Source organism: Erigeron canadensis, chromosome 8 (assembly GCF_010389155.1).
Source record: "Erigeron canadensis isolate Cc75 chromosome 8, C_canadensis_v1, whole genome shotgun sequence".
Lineage (NCBI taxonomy): Eukaryota > Viridiplantae > Streptophyta > Magnoliopsida > Asterales > Asteraceae > Erigeron > Erigeron canadensis.
Window position 1 is genome coordinate 19,814,392 of NC_057768.1, and position 16,669 is coordinate 19,831,060.

The window sequence follows — 16,669 nt, forward strand, 5'->3', positions numbered from 1 at the left end:
CGTTAACCATTATTTATAATGGAATGATTCATTATGAGGTATTGTGTGCACTAAATACATTTTGGGAGACCTTTGACCCATTTCAATTCCCTGCTATTTTTTCTGTAACTCATTTATCCTGTCAAATGGACGAATATTGTTACCTCTAGTGAGTTGTGTTCATGTAAGTACCTGATACAACAGTTCTCAACAAATTGCTCCTCTGATGAGGTCGATGTAAGTAGTGCTTTGAAGAATTCAAGGCCTGCACATTGTTGTTTGCAAAATTATAGATACCAGAACAGATATGTGTTCATAAATTACACGAAAGTCAAACTACTTCACCGTGACACGTACATTTTCATTATATCGAATGTGTAGTAGCTGCTTTACCTGCATAAGTACGTTTTCCATCGATTAGAGTGGCTGTATCATAGTGATCATTATATTTTTTCAAGAACTCTTTACCAAATACAGATACGGGTAGGTTCTTAGCATATAGAGTGTATACTTAAATCAGAAGAGTATGCAAGAACAATTAAAATAACTTCAGAGACTTATTTGATTTTGGTAACTTTAGATAAATTAGTAAAATGTACTGTATCTTTTTTTAGGAAAGCAGATCAATAGTAAATTGTATACCTGTATGAACCAGCAGAGATCCAAATTTGCCCATTTTTATGAGAATGGCTTGAACTTGTCATGAAACAGAAAAGGAGTACTTGTATGTCATTTTGTAACTAGAACTGCAGAATTTCAACTCACCATCTGACCATACTATATTGCAGCCCATTGGAGCATTAAATGATGATCGGCTGAAAAAGTTTGCATGAAAAATACTCGAGTGTTAACTATCCTGTCATACCCTGGCTTGGGATTTCCCATCATTTGTTGATGATTCTATGTAGTAGTGGTTCTTTCTTTTGCAGTCTCTTTAACTTGGCTGGATACATTCTTGCTTTCCATCATGTTAAAGGTTCCTGAATTGTTTATCTTTCAGAGATCTTGACAATGAGAACTCAATTGATGTTGGTACAAACATGGAGATAAATTAGGTATCAAGTTCAAATTATTTATCCTGTCTATGTTTCTCTTCTTGGTTTTAAGTTTGTAATCTGCTGTTCGTAATGTAATTCCCCTGTTTGCAGATTCTGTTCGGCTTCCTCCTTGGGTTGAAAACCCTGTTGGTTTCATCATTAAACATCAAATGGCTCTCGAGACTCGAGAGTGAACACGTGTCTGCACAAACATGACTGGATTGATCTTGGATATGGGTGAGTTTTGTTTTGACAATTCTGTAGGTGGCAAAATCGGTGGGCTTGGGAGGTTGGGTAACTGGTGAGAACCGGTAATCTCAGTTACGGTTTAGGTTAAGTTATTACTTTTTTCTAAATTGATTTTGATTTTTCAGTATGATATAAATTTGTATCTAAATTACAATCTACAAATAAAAAAATGCAATTTCATCTGATGGTACTGATATTTAGGTACAAGCAACAAGGGAAAGAAGCTACGAGTATTTAAGCAAAAAATTTCTTTTACTTCAGAATTCAGGATCCAGTAAGTTTGTTTAATTAGTTGTTTACTGCTCCCTTGTTTTCAAAGATCTTAAAATAAATAGAATCATTACAAAAAACAGATTATTATGATTTGGGTCGATAAAAATCTCCTAATTTGTCATATTCCAGTTCGTTTCTAGTCTGAGGTTAAAAACCTTGGGGCAATTTTTTTAAACTATGTGCTCGATAAAACATTGCAATTGTAATGTGATGTGTAGACTATCATTTCATGTTTTTGAACTTTTTGCATCTAAATTTCTTTTTCTTGTCCTGCAAAATAAACACTTCAGAAGGTCCAATGGCGTACTGTACAAGATCAAGTTGCTTTTGGCAGCCCTAATATAAATAAGATGCCACTATCAGTTGTTTTTCATTTGCATCTGACTCTCTTCCCCACACCACGTAGTTATACATTCATATATAATACTTTCATGAAGTTGGTGAAAGGGTTTGTACACAACTTTAAAGGGTAAGGGAAGAGAGAAAGAGAGGAAAAGGGGGGGGGGGGGGGGGGGGGGTGACAATGCAACCTGCTCGAAGATGGACGGCGATGACTTAAAACCCCAATGGGGAATTGAGGATGAGGCCAGGGTTGGGGATTACAGTCTCAAATGAGATCTGATTGAAATACAAATGAGGAGGCAGAAAGTCCTATTTGTGTTACAATAATGTTGCAATATGCTGATACTTGTTCCTTACCTGAGCATGAAACATTGAAACCTCAAAGTTGCAAATACAATGACACTGATCTTAATACATTGAACTCTCTTTTTGCCATTGCAGTGAATTAAAGTGCAAATATCGCCCTTAAAAACAATCATAGCTAGCAAGACTACAAAATTGAACATTACAAGTCTTTAAACGGAAACTGTGTATCCGGATGAAGCTATAGAGGCATAGATCTCGAAATTAATATTACAAATGTACATCTTGATGAACCTTTGATAAGACTAATCACGAAAGTCGAACAAGCTTGTTCCTAAACAAAATCTGGAGAAGGCTTTAGTGAAAGTAAACCAGGAGTCACACTGCAGTCAGTCAGATACTAATCCCATGGGGCAAAGATTGGTGGATGTTTCATGTTGATTGACATTGATATTTCCAAGCCAAGAGGTTTTCCTCTGTATAATTGTCATTTAACTAGATACTTTTATATATCCAACTGGTTTAGACAAATGTAAAGTAGTAATGAAATTTAGTTTTATCCAACATGTCAATTTGGTTGATCCTTAAGTGGTTGAACATGTGAGAAATAACACACACACTTGACTGCAGTACATCTTCGGTATCATTCAACATTACCCAACTCAAATCGGTCATCAACTAATATTACGTAAGGCCAAACTGGTTTAACGTTGCCCGAAGTGGAACTTTTTTATAATTCTATTCTAGATCAATCCTATCATTATTTCCTTTATGCATTCATTTGTTTATACATCAAACATCTATCTAAAAAGGACAAAAAAGGGGATTTTAGGTTAATCCGTTATAACAAATTAAGCATACTTTGAAGTTATGATTTTTTTACTGAGCAAAGTAGAAGACTGCTATGCTGCTGTGGTAATTTATATATTTTAAAGCATGTGTCAAAATCAAAGGTAATATAGAAAGAGAATATGTAGTTTTCAGTGAAAGTGTACTCTATTCATAGGTTCATTATATGCTTGAAATTGACATTTCTATATGCTTCCCCTCTTGTAACTGATTCCACTTCATGCAAGTATTTCGTTATCAGGTTGAGCCAAACAGCTAACCTTTTTCCTATGCTAAAATTTAAATCCTACTTATGATCTTAACACATGTTATCACTGCCTGAATCTTTTCAGTCGCTTAACATGCACTTAAAATAAGCTGAAGTTTGCAACTAACCTTACCCTGACCATCCCTTTTCCTTCCAAGCCTCCAAATATATAGATCAAACTGATTTTACAAGCTCACTTCATAAATGTAACAGTTTTCTTCATCATTAGCGACTCTATATATAACTCGATGACAAAAACACAAAAGTAAACCAAGTAGTCTAGTTCAGTTTAGATAATATATGTGCAATATGCATAGTCTGCAACTTTAGACAAAACTCAACAGAAGATATTCAAGTAAGCCAAATTATCCAAAACTTGTTGCAATTAGTACAATTTGGTCATAAGGCCATAAAATATTTCCATCCTCAATTATTGTCAACTTAATCAAGAACATGGATTAAGGCAATAAGGCAGTGATAACTCAGTTAAAATTCAAAAATATGATTAACCCATTAACTAACAACATTCTAAAAGCACATTAACCTGTTAGGATTAGCAGAATCCTTCATTAACGCAAATTAGTGGCCTCCTCGAGCAACATATGCCAAAGAAACAGCAGCTAGCATGGTTGTTGCTGAAAAAGCCATTGCCCAGATGCTTTTACCCTTATCAGCTTTTGCAACACAAACTTTAAGCAACTCAAGTTGTTTCCTCATTTCATCCAGATTACTCTCTTTATCCTTGATCGCTTTCTTGATTGCCTCAACTTCTTTCACATGATGTTTAATTTCCTCCCCACATTTAGTTTCTCGATCATTAGCTATGATATCATATTCCTTTGAGTTACAAATCAAAGAAACATCCTTCAACAATTTCAAGATTTGGCCCATGTTAGCTTCAGACAGTGTTAGTTTAGCTTTCACATCATCGTATTCCTTTTGGGTTTTAACAAGTGATTTCTTTGTCACCTGAATCTCATTTGCTAAACCTTCACGGGCCTTTTCCAATTCCTTCTTTTCTGCAAGGCCTTTTTCAGAGTCCTTCTGCATCTTGGATAACTTCTTGGACATTTCTTCGACAGTCTTCTGCATTTCAGAAAGCTTTTCATTCAGATTCTTCACTTTAAGTTTCTCCCCATCATAATCGGCTCGTGCACTGTTTCTTTCTTTTGTTGTTTGCTCCAATGCTGCTTCATAACGCTTAACCTCAGACTCCAGTTGCTTAACTTCCGCAACTTGAACAATGCTAGATTTTTGAAGGCTAGAAATCGTATCCTTGAAAATTTCCAACTGTTCATTAAGCTTGGTAATATCATTTTCACTAATACTCTTTGCATCACTTATCTCTTTTTTCTCTTTGACCAAATGTTCTATAGAAATGTTCTGGCGTCTCAGATGATTCAAAGCCTCATTCAGATCTTTTTCAGCCAAACTCTTCTCTTGACTCAACTTTTCAACAACCCCGTCGATCTCTTGTTTCTCTTTCACCAAAACATCAATTTGCATACTCATTTCCACCTCCTTTTCCAAAATCGCCAAACATTTCTTCTCCAAATCAGCAACTTTCTTTGACGCACTATCTCTTTCTTTTGTTGCTTGCTCCAATGCAGCTTCATAATCGCTAACCTCAGACTGCAGTTGCTTAATTTTATCAACCTGAACAATGCTAGACTTTTGAAGGCTAGAAATTGTATTCTTAAATTCCTCCGATTCTTCTTTCAGTTTAATCATCTCACTCTCCCCAAGTTCCTTTGCATCACTAAGCTCTTTTTTCTCTTTCTCCAATTGAGCTATCTTAACATTCTGGTTTCTTAAACTCTTCAATGCCTCGTTCAAATCATTCTCAACCAAACTCTTCTCTTCACTCAACCTTTCAACACCCTCTTCAAGTCCTACTCTCTCTTTCACCAATACACCGATTTCCTTACTCATTTCTGCCTCCTTTTCCAAACTCGCCACACATTGCTTCTCCAACTCAGCAACCTTCCTAACCAAACACTCTTCCTCTTCTCGAAGCTTCTGCATCAATCCATTCATAACATCAACTCGCTTCTGCAACTCGCTCTTCTTCTTCTCTAGCACTTTCACCTCATCTTCAATCACCGACTTCTCTTTCCCAATCCCATCAACATCCATCTTCAACTTCTCAACCAACGCCTTCGATTCAACCAAACTCTTCTCGACAATTTCCTTTTCACTAACCACCAACCCCATCTTCTTCTCGACCGCCTTCTTTTCCTTAACCAACTCATCAAAACCACCCTTAACTTTCTTCAACTCATCCGAAACCAAAACCTCCCTCTTCTCCATTTCCCCTACTTTTCGATCCCTCTCCTCGCAAACTTTCACTAACCTAACCTTCTCTCCCTCAACCTCACTTTCAAGCTCCCTAACCCTATTCGTCAAAACCAAAATCTCCGATACCTTACCCTCCTTTTCGTTGAAAACCCGACTCAAATCTCTCTCCAAACCACAAACTTTCTCATTCAAATCACTCATTTTCTCCTCAAAATCCTTACAAACTAACCCTTTCTCAGATTCTAACCTCAAAGCCTTATCATTTAACAAACCCATCTCAGATTTCAACAAACCCATATCAGATTTACATAAATTAAGCTCAGATTCAAGAGAAATATTCAAATTAGTCAAAGAGTCAACCTGTTGACGGCGCTCCACAGTTTCCTTAAGCAACATTGTGTTGAGTGATTTTAAACTGTCAAGTTTTTCAGAATCCACCATGTTTGTGTTTGTGTTGTTATTGTTATCAGATTGTTGGTTTGATTTCTTTTTGGCCATTGGATTGATATGATTCTGATATGATAGAAATATTTTTTTTGTATGTATAGATTTATTTTTTATCTAATTTTTTTAGGGTTTTTATTTATAGGAGATAAGATGAAAATGGGAAAACGAATGAGAGGGAGGGGAGGGGTTTTTTTAGGGTTTTGAATTTCAAAATGAAATTTTGGGTTGGGTACGTGTCACACGGCGTTAAGTGTGTGTAGCCCATCTGACCAGTGAGTGAGTTGTTCAAACATTTATTTATTTTCCCACACCGTCTTGTAACGTTTTTATTTAAGACTAAGAGGAGTAGCCCGTTCTCTTTTTCTTTTTTCGTGTGGAATGTCCGGGAACGCCCCTGGAATGCCCGCTCTCGGTCCCGGGGGGCGTTCCACCTTCTTAATTAACGTGCCCATTCGGATTTGGAACGTGAGGCTCCGGCGGTTCATTGGTTGTCTTCTTGCCTGCGCATGGGTATGTTTGGTGTGCCACTTGCCATATAAGTCCCTTAAATTGCGTGCCAAGCCTTTTTATATATTACGAGTATGTATCAATTTGATTAAAAAACTATCCACAATAATTTTTATAACCAAACCACATACACATTATCTTTAAAAATGAATCCTTTGAACAAGTCTTTTATTATGCACGTTGGATCATCAGACAACCCTGATTCCGAAGAAACACAACCTGAACATAGCTATACTTCACCGTCACAAAATCCCACAAGACGCAAGCATCGGAAGAAACAAACCGATGCGCCAAAAAAAAACCAAAATCAAATCCCTTGAAGAAAGAATGAAGAATTGGCTTTGTGTCAAGCTTGAGTTGCTATATCCGAAGACCCCAATTATGGTATATTTTTGTATGTTTACATTTACATACATATTTATAAAAATTTATTGTTTTTCTAACTTTTTTTTTGTAGCCTTGTATCATAGACGAAAATTCTTTTGGCCCGGAGTTTTAGAAAAATATCACAGTATTTTAAATACTGCGTCCTATCGAAGTGTCGATTCGTTGACAGGGAAATGGTTCAAAATTCGAAATGCTGCTCAAGAATTTGATTGAATTTACAAAGAAGTGAGTGGTTCGAATTATCAAACTGATTCGTATGACTATAGAATAGTTGGTCTTGCTATCAAGAAATACAAGGCAACGAATTTAAAAAATTTTGTATTCTTTGAAGAATGGCAGTTCTTGAGGACATCTTCCGTCTGGGAAGTAGTGGAAAATTGGGGTTTGAATGGTAGTGATGGTGAGCGGACTTCTAGTTTAACGGGTCAACAAGGCGAAGGGTCATCACGTGTGGAGACGTCACGTAAGGGCAAATCTAAGGATGAAATAGCCGAAGAGATGCTGAAAATTAAAAGAGCGGAACTAGAAACAAATGAATTGAATTTCTTGGCTACAGACTTATCGTATCTCCCAACTGACCAAAGACATGTTTTGGAGGAAAGGAAACGAAAGATTCTTGCCAAATACGCGGACTAGTTGTTTTAGTGTGATGTGTTTTTTATTTAATAAAGAGTAGTATCTTTTTTTTTATTTAATAAAAAGTATAATGTTTTATATAATTTATTTATAAAACCAAAAAATAAAAAATAAAAAATATTGGGAATGCCCCTAGGGGCATTCCCCCACCCCAAGGAAATGGGTGGAATGCCCCTCATGATTGGGCTTGGACACATGTCAAGTGTGGAGTGGAGGAGGGACATTCCCTTGATGCTCCACTCCTCCTAGTCTAATGTAATACAACATAACATTTATTTATTTTCCCACACCCTCTTGTAACGATTTTTAATCCAATGAAACGTAAAAGTGAGTAATGTCATTACCAGCATCGTGTCGGTTTATTTTTTTGAAAGGTGAATTTCGCTGAAAACTTCGTGTCGCGGTTCGACATTGGAGGTCTAACATACGTTGTTTTAACTGGATCCGCGTTAGAGAACTCCCTCGAAGTAGAAATGCTTATTTCAAATACGCGATGGGGAGAAAACTCCTTACCAATTCGCCCGAAAGCACGACGATTAATCGTGTCGGTTTATTTAGTTGACTTTTTTTTATCTAACAAACAATTGATGAGTGATAATGAATTCTTTAGTCCAAATTTTTCTTTTTTAGTTATAACGTATCATGTTCTTGCTCAAACTACATGATTGTCTTAGATGCTACTTATAACTTCTATAAGCTCTAAAAAAATTAATCAACCTTAACAAATGTGAGAAGTGAGATACGAACCCATCTTGATTACCTCATACTTAAAGACCTTACACAACACTTCATTTTATTCATAATAACAATACTCTCGCACCACAATAGTGTCACAACTCACAACAACTAAATGGAAGCAAGCGCCGATTACGACCATATATGGAGGTTTTTGTAAAGGCGGTAGCGGGCATCGATTAGGCACGAGGACACCGGCATCGCAATATGTCTACTAGTGAAAGACTATTTAGGTGAGTTCGCCAATATCCAACGTACATTGTGTGAAAGGGTTGCAACGCAAATATGCATGGACAAAAAGATCCATGATATCATTGACTTTGCAAAGCTTTAATCAAATATATTTGGAACCTAACATCTATATTAATTTAGAGTTTTTCTTTTATATTTGTTAATGTGATGTTTTGATTTTTTTTTCATTGTATTAATTTTTAGTTAAACTTTGTTATAGCTGATGTAGACTTTTTTATACCGACTATGTAATCATATTATGTGCTTGGTTCACAATTGGATGTAATATGTTAGGTTCTTAAGACTCTTGTCGCCGAATTTTTTTCCATTGTAACCATCCTTGTTTGGTGTGAATATTGAGTAAGCGAATGTCTTTTTTGTGGCCGAATTCTTTGTATGGAAATATTTTATGAAGGGTGTTAACTACTTGATCCAACCTTGCTGTTTTATATATAATTGACCCAAAATACCCTTAATTTTTAACACATTCTTAATTCACACACTAAATCTCCTACTTAATATATCTTTAAAATATTTTCCAACCATATTTATCCAAACTATCTATCTTCTTTATTCATTAATTTAAATATTTTAACTTAATATCTCTATAATACTTTTAAAAAATTATTTACAAAAAATACATCACTTAACTATAAAATAATTATACTACTGTTTACATCAATTACTTTTAAATTAATAATTACATGTCACCACCGCCACACGTTGCCATCACCTCGTTTGCATTAAGCAGTCCCCATTTTTAATCAAAATATATGAATGAAATACCACTTCAAAATAATCAACCACTTCTGGCACCGGTAGTTGTACGTCATCAGGTATGCTTTTTTTCTCTTTTCTTTTACGAGTACTTTTGTTTGTTGTGTCATAATCACAAATCCATCCCATTAACAATAAACAAAAAAGAAAGAAAGAAAGGAATTTAGCTACACAAACACAAACACACACTCACACATCAACATACCTACCTACCTACCAACCTACCTTAATTTGCTGCCTTGATTGACCAATTCCATTTCAACATTAACGGTTTTAATTAAGATTCCAAATTCATACGTGCTCCCCCCTCTTTCTTTTATCATTCATTTCTCTCATTTTCAACAAATCTCGGCCGAGGTCTTCTGAAGTTGAGCTCAACAGATTTGGTTTTAATTACTCACAGATCCGACCCTACCCTTTTTTAATTCTCTTCATTATTATTACAGGTATATATATACACACACACACACAGATATTTCTACCTAATTTACTTGATTTTTACCTGCTTTCAATTCTGTACATCAATTGATCTATTGATTGTTTTTTTTTTTAATTAATTTTTTATGATTAAATTTGCTTGCTTCTAGTTTTTAGGATATTACTATATACCAGCTTACCTAATAGTAGTAATATTTATATAGCATGTTAGGAGGATTTTAGTTTACTAGGTTTCGAATCGGAGTTTTTTAATTCCGATTCTCGACCCTGGAACAAATCATCTATAAGAGGAATTTGCTCCATTCTTCCTGTCGGTTACAAAATGGTTTTTGTAACAATGTTATTACTGCGAGTATTTTAACCACCTGGCCATCTTTTTGCAGTGTTGGCTTAAAAGCTTGTTGGGTAGTAGACAAGCCACCTCCATTTCTCTGAGATACCGACATTTCAGCCTAATCTGGAACCATCATATTCCAAGTAATGCTAATAATCTCATGTTTATATTCTCATTGACTTTTTCTTTTTTTAATGGAAAACGTACTTTTATGTTCTCATATATTCTAGACCAGTGCAATGCTTCATATTGTTGTTTAATGTTTTGTAAAACAACTTTTGCTTGAATACATAGTATGTTATGGATTGATTTCTAATGCTTAATTCAGCAGTTAATACCTAATTACTTATATAGGAGCTTGTGTTTGGGTTGGTGGCCATGTTCCAACTTTTCTATCTTTGTAACTTCTAGGATTCCCAATTTACTTTTCTACAATACCGGTTATTCAAGAAATGGCTCGTCAAGATTCATATATGTATTCTGCTATTATGGCTAAACCTAAACCCTTTCTTGGTCTATTTTCATATAGAGTTTTACTATTATATTTACTTTATTTCTCTTTGTAATCAATAAAACTATGTAGGAACTCATGATGTCATTCTTTTTTTTTTTTGTGTCTCATCTCCGCACATCACGATTATGTCAGTCAAAGAATTACCCTAAGTAGCTAAATGAAGTTGATGTGTGCATCATGAGAATTTTAAATCACCAGTAAAATTGAAGTTTAATAACTTTGTGTCTGTGGCTCTGGCCTGGATCACAGTAGCATTCAGGAGTGTGATTGTGAGTTGTTCTGATGAGTCTTTGTATATCATTTCTTGCAGGGTAATGGGCAGGGATGTTGCTAATATGCGCTTTGATAATAAGTCAAATGTTGTTAAGGTGAGGTCTAATGGTGTCTCTCGTGGTACAAATCATGTTTCTCCAAAAACTTCAGGAGAAAGCATTAACGTAAGAAGAACTAAGGCTGAGGAAGGGTCACATGTTGAAAGAAGTCCCGAGAAGCAAGATGCAGTAGCTGTTAAAAGTACCAATTATGAAAGTGTTTCTCCTGGGGGTGTCACTGCAAAACCCGAACCTTCAAAATCAAGTGAGAAAACTCTTGGCTCTCCTGTTAGCCCAGTATCAGGCTCTGCTTCTCTCGAAGAAAAATGTCGCTACTGGTTTACGCATATCATCAGACACGAACAGTTTCCAATCCCCGATGAAGACAAAGCAATCACAGGTGAATATATACTCTGATTATGCCATTGATGATGTTGCCTTTAAATTTCTACTATTGATCTGGCTATTAGGTTTGATCTTGGTTTAGAATAGGTTACAAAATCAGTTTTGGATTGGCCTGGAACCAGAACAAACTTTTTGTTTTTTTTTTTTTAGTTTCTAGATTTTATTTTTTGTGGTCTTTAAATTCAAAAGGACTTCGTATATACTTATATTTTTCCGACTATAAAACCCACGATTTTATGGTTATGGTTTCATACTCTCATTAGGGATCAACCTGGTTCATAACGGGAACCATGGTGGTACTAAATTGGTTTAGACTAGTCTTGTTCTCCATCTTTTTTGTATATAATTTTCTGGTTCCAGTACAGTCCTTGTTTGGTCTAATTGTGTACCTATGAAGACCCTTATATTTAGTCACACTCTCAATTTTTTTATGCAATGTTTTGTGCATTTTAGTCTAATGTTCACAATCATTATATTATCAACTTTGTGCATTGCAACCAAAAATATTTGCTTCTTTTATTTTTTATTTTTTATTGTTGTATATGATGGGTGATTAGAATTTAATATTTTATGGTTGAAATTTTTGCCCATGTCAAATCTATGTACCCTGCACTTATATAATATGTATATGAAGGGGTTAAGCATCATAGGTCTCTTATCATTGGATAGGTTATAACTTATAATTTAGCACATATATGTAGAGTACTTAAGCAATGTTTTGTGTATCTAGTCCAAATGTTCAGCATCATTACATTTTTAACTTTGTGCATGGTAACCAAAAATAATGGGTTTTTTATATAATTATTTTTATCATTTTGTTTGGTGGGTGATTACATTTTAATATTTACATTCCCAATCTATGCAGTTATTAGTTATATATATATATATATATATGAAGAGATTAAGCATCATAGATCTCTCATCCTTGGTCATTGTTGTAGATTCGTTTCAAGAGGATTACATTGTCATATAGCAATTGTGCCATAAGTGGTGTCACCTATGTTGCACGGGAACGGGAAACGGGTATGGGTACGGGAACGAGAAACGAAAAAACTCAAAAAATCAAGAAACGGGTACGACACGGGTACGGAAATAAATACATATAAAAAAGTAAATATACATTTGTAAAAAAATAAATATACATTTAAATGGCTTATTTATAGTCCAATTAGTATTTAATAATTAAATTATTACAAATTTATATCTTGAGGAAATAAGTCCGAACTAAAACTTTCATATTAAAATAACTGTTATTAAAATTAAAAATTAATAATTAAATTTATTAGTAGTTTATTGCAAAAAATTTAATTAATTAACAATAACTATATTTATGTAAGTTTTTGAAATTCAAGGGGTGTAAATGATAAAATAAATTATGAAGTTTCTAAAAGCTAAGGGGTCTAAATCGAATATTAATATAAAATACATCATCTTCCATGTCCCTACTCGTGCATTATCTCTTCGACTAGCCGGCTTTTCCATTAAAACCGATTTGTTTTTTTTTTTTCAGATCTGACTTCGGTAACCAATATCTAACAACACCACCACTGAAAAAAACGTCCCCTAAATTAGAAACGGTACAAGAAACGCCCTTTGACTTATCGAAACGGTCAATTAACGTCCCCAAATTTCTGGAAACGGCCTGGAAACATTTTGCAGCCGTCCCCGTACACGTTTCCGTCCCCGGCGAGTTTCCGGTACGGGGGACGGTGCCTCCACCACGTTTCCGTGCATTAGAGGGTGTCACTTTCTTGCCAAACCAGTTTAATTTATTTTGCTTTGTTTGACTGACACTCATTATAAGTTCATAACTATAATAGTAATGTTTTGAGTTATGAAGGATTAGCTTTGCCGAAGGAGAAAGAGTCTTCAAGTTACTATATTTCAGTTTTCATATCATCGTGTAGTTAACAAGGCAAAAATCATCTAATACAGGAAAAATACTAGTTTTAACACCATTCTAAATGCACAGCTAGTTCAAATAAGTCGCTGTATGAGTTGTTTGTTAAGCAAGTTAGTAAAGATTTCAAAAGTATGGTCATAATTGAAGGAAATTTGTATATATGTTTAGCTACCTTTTTATTATGTTTAACTTTTATAATTTTTTCTAGAAAAGCGATTACTCACAACATCCCACATAATTACAAGTATTTCACCATGGGACTAGAACCCACAACTTGATGTTTGATGGGGCAACTCAAATACCTCTCTAGAACCAGTGCCTTTGAGCTTGTGTGACTACAATTTGTTATGGTCTGTATATACATAAAGGTCATATAATATAAAATGATAATCTTTGATCAAATCCCCACAACTACACCCTAATTATCACTGAACTGACAAAAAGATCATAACTTTATGTAGGGTGAGTATGGTGAGCTATGAAGTTGTGATTCCCGTTAAATGACTTAAAATTTTCAAATCTTTTTGCATTCTATAAGGATATAGCAAAAAAAAAAAAATGCTGCATAGTTTTCATGTGGATCCTTATTTATGGACATTCTAAGTAGACAAGAAACTACTTATTTGAGTCTGGTAGGTATGTGTGTGTTGTGGCATTTCTATAACATAATTCCTGGAAAAATGCATGTTCTCTAGAACTGACTTGCAAGTTACTTCATGTTTTGGGAGCTGTAGTCTACTTCAATCTTTGATCATGACCTATGTAATTTTTTACATTTGACTTGTTGATTCAGTTATTTTATATGAAGATTATGCTGACATGATGATTTTTGCACACATGAACAGCAGAGCTCTCCTTTCTCTGCACCAAGGGTACAAAAATATCATGATGAGGAAGATAATTGGTCGGTGGCTTCATCGTATCCTTTTTTTTGATAGTTTTCAGTCTGTTAATACAATATTCATTCCTTGTGTTTTATCATGTAATATGCAATATACGTGTACTTCATCTGAGTGTTATCCTTAGCAATGCACAGTGCTGCAACCTCACGAACAGTTAGATCACGAGTAACAGTTGGGGTAGCTCCCTCTTTTAAAAGTGCCCAACGTGCTGCACAACGTAAAGAGGTAAATTCGTACATGAATCTTACTTTTTTGATTTTTAATGACCACCAATCAATAGCTTATGGAGTTCTTTGGTTGCATCATGGTTGTCATTCCATCAAAGTATGGTGGAAAAAATGCACGGGTTAGGCAGGTTGAGAAATGGGTCCACATGGTGTGGGGTGAAAACCTGTAGTTTTGAAGGAGATGTCTGGTTGGGTTGACCCAAACAATTATAACTTCTTTTGAATTTTACAGCTATAGTATAAATTTTTTTTACAAAATCATTCAAGTATATAATTTACTTGAGTAAATTTTAAGTGGTTAAAAACATTATAGTAACACATTAGACTTCTTTCAACCTGATTGACATGTTTGACCTGTTTCATTTTTGACCGTTTTATGAAATTTGGCCCATACTACTCACTGGAGTTAAACATAACTTGAATCAATACATTTTCAAGTATATGACTTAGCATTCCATCTTTGTATTAAATGCTAGTGATTCATGGGTTTGAATCCCACTTCATTTAGCATGGGTATCGTTTCCCCATCTCCTCTCTCTCTCTCTCTCTCTTGCTCTCTCATAATGCATTTTGCCTTATATATCTTTTCCAGTTTTATGAAAAGCTGGAGCAAAAGCATCAGGCTCTCAAGGCAGAGAGGATGGAGTATGAGGCGAGGACTAAGGTACCTAACATTATTGTCACAATTGTATATGTTGGTTCTACATTGTAGCTTCTATATTGCTGTTGTTAACTGTCAATGTTGGTCTATCTTATATTATTATGTGAACTTTTGGCAAATGTTAACCATAGGAGGAGCAAGAAGAAGCCATAAAGCAGATGAGAAAGAGCATGGTGGTTAAAGCAAACCCTGTTCCCAGTTTTTACCGTCAAGGACCTCCACCAAAGGTTGAACTTAAAAAGGTATTTTTCTTCTCTTTGTAAACTACTCCATGGATTCCGGTTTCCGAGATCAATAGTGTAAAAAATGGAGCGAGTAGTAGCCAGGGGTAATAAGTTAGACCTAGCCTTAAGCCTTGTAGTTTTAACTGACAGATGAAGGGAAAAAATTTTCAAGCCGACATAGTATAGTAATCAAAACTTATCGAGACTGTAACCTGGATTGTTGCTTATGAAATGCACATTTCATGCCAGGGAGTCTACGATCCACAGCTATTCCATATATTATGGTTGGAAAATCATTTTGGTGGCAAGATATTGGCCATATATATCTTCTTAATAATATAGTAATCAAAACTCAGTGGCAGATAATAGTACAAGAACTAGATATCTGTCTGGATGTTATAAATATGCAATTTTATTTACCAGGTTGTGAATAAGTTTCATTTTTTTTAATCATGAAGTTCATTGAACTTAGAGGGTCTTGTGCTCAGGCTCAGTCAATTATGGTTATGGCTGCTCACTCACTTCTACTACTTTGTTGATTGTCAGTTACCTCTTACCCGTGCCAAATCACCCAAGTTAAGCCGGAGAAAGAGCTGCGGTGATACTACACATTCATCAGCTCATGAAGAGGCTCTATGTTCACGGGTGCGTCACAGCATAGGCACTTATAAACCAGGAAGTGCTACTTCAAGTCCAATCAAGCTGACTCATGGTCGCACTATCAATGGCATTAGCAAACCCAAGGATCGCACCACCAAACAGCCTAGTACAACTCCTAATGGTTCGCCACTTAAACTGTCCAAGGAGACCAACTCGGACATCACTGTTCAGTCATGACTCAGGTAACTTATATTTAAGCGGGAAAAAATTCCTGAACTCCACTGTGTTCCCATTATGTGAAGTTGTCGATTGTGGTTTCTGTAACATTTTATATTATACTGGTGTATTTCTGCTTGTAATAGTACATATCATATTAGATAGAGGGACTGAGGAAGAGAGACAGAGGAATTATGTAAACGGTTTTCATTATAATTTCTGTAACACTTGTTCCTGCTCTTCCCTTTCAAGTTCCAGTTTGTCATGACGTGTCCTCAAAAGGAGTGGTCTTAAAATGGCAAGGGACCAATAATTGCATGACCAGAGCTTTCCTATTCTTTGGCACGACCAGACTCTAGGACCAGTCCTTCTGTATCTCCACGTATAAGTAGAGTTGATAAAATGGACGGTTGAATATGGGAAAAGTTAAAAGTCAGGAAATATCATATAAATCGTTCAAGTATCATGTTATATGAATTGTGCAATAAATATCGTATGAAATAACTTGTTTATAAAATTATCCCAAATAAATTGTGTACAAGCTATATCAAACATAAATTGTGTACAGGTTATATCAAACTAGCAGCACAAAGTAAAAAACTGGTTTTGTATTATGAAAGACACTCTTTTAAGTCGT

The 16,669-nt window shown here is 35.2% G+C and overlaps 2 protein-coding genes and 1 long non-coding RNA gene across 5 annotated transcripts; 2 read left to right on the plus strand and 1 right to left on the minus strand.

Annotated features, from left to right (window-relative positions):
• The first annotated feature begins 396 nt into the window (after nucleotides 1–396).
• Nucleotides 397–2,807, plus strand: LOC122580464. Of its 2 annotated transcripts, XR_006320799.1 has the most exons (4): nucleotides 397–1,034; nucleotides 1,128–1,253; nucleotides 1,467–1,539; nucleotides 2,322–2,807. It is a non-coding gene; the product is annotated as an uncharacterized LOC122580464 (long non-coding RNA). The 2 variants fall into 2 exon arrangements; XR_006320798.1 differs by lacking the exon at nucleotides 397–1,034 and having other exon boundaries at nucleotides 1,048–1,253.
• An 822-nt stretch (nucleotides 2,808–3,629) lies between these two features.
• LOC122578839 (myosin-3-like) lies at nucleotides 3,630–6,158 on the minus strand. The gene has a single exon (XM_043750886.1). The coding sequence runs from the start codon at nucleotides 6,073–6,075 to the stop codon at nucleotides 3,859–3,861; it is 2,217 nt and encodes a 738-aa protein (XP_043606821.1). The 5' UTR covers nucleotides 6,076–6,158; the 3' UTR covers nucleotides 3,630–3,858.
• Nucleotides 6,159–9,474: 3,316 nt separating this feature from the next.
• On the plus strand, nucleotides 9,475–16,283 carry LOC122611362 (protein WAVE-DAMPENED 2-like). Of its 2 annotated transcripts, XM_043784384.1 has the most exons (9): nucleotides 9,475–9,743; nucleotides 10,119–10,212; nucleotides 10,894–11,182; nucleotides 11,217–11,294; nucleotides 14,051–14,121; nucleotides 14,239–14,329; nucleotides 14,924–14,995; nucleotides 15,124–15,234; nucleotides 15,763–16,283. In XM_043784384.1, the coding sequence occupies exons 3-9, from the start codon at nucleotides 10,898–10,900 to the stop codon at nucleotides 16,051–16,053; spliced, it is 999 nt and encodes a 332-aa protein (XP_043640319.1). In that variant the 5' UTR covers nucleotides 9,475–9,743; nucleotides 10,119–10,212; nucleotides 10,894–10,897; the 3' UTR covers nucleotides 16,054–16,283. The 2 variants fall into 2 exon arrangements, with proteins under 2 accessions (XP_043640319.1, XP_043640318.1); XM_043784383.1 differs by lacking the exons at nucleotides 9,475–9,743; nucleotides 10,119–10,212 and having other exon boundaries at nucleotides 11,005–11,294; nucleotides 14,048–14,121.
• The last annotated feature ends 386 nt before the right edge of the window (nucleotides 16,284–16,669 follow it).

What these genes read in the sequence shown, in the direction of transcription:
- LOC122578839 (XM_043750886.1), bottom strand. Translation starts at nt 6,075, where the DNA reads ATGGCCAAAAAGAAATCAAACCAACAATCTGATAACAATAACAACACA.
- LOC122611362 (XM_043784384.1), top strand. Translation starts at nt 10,898, where the DNA reads ATGGGCAGGGATGTTGCTAATATGCGCTTTGATAATAAGTCAAATGTT. An exon ending in AATTGGTCGGTGGCTTCATC is followed by an intron (nt 14,122 to 14,238) that starts GTATCCTTTTTT and finishes AGCAATGCACAG; the next exon opens with TGCTGCAACCTCACGAACAG. An exon ending in CAAAGGTTGAACTTAAAAAG is followed by an intron (nt 15,235 to 15,762) that starts GTATTTTTCTTC and finishes GTTGATTGTCAG; the next exon opens with TTACCTCTTACCCGTGCCAA.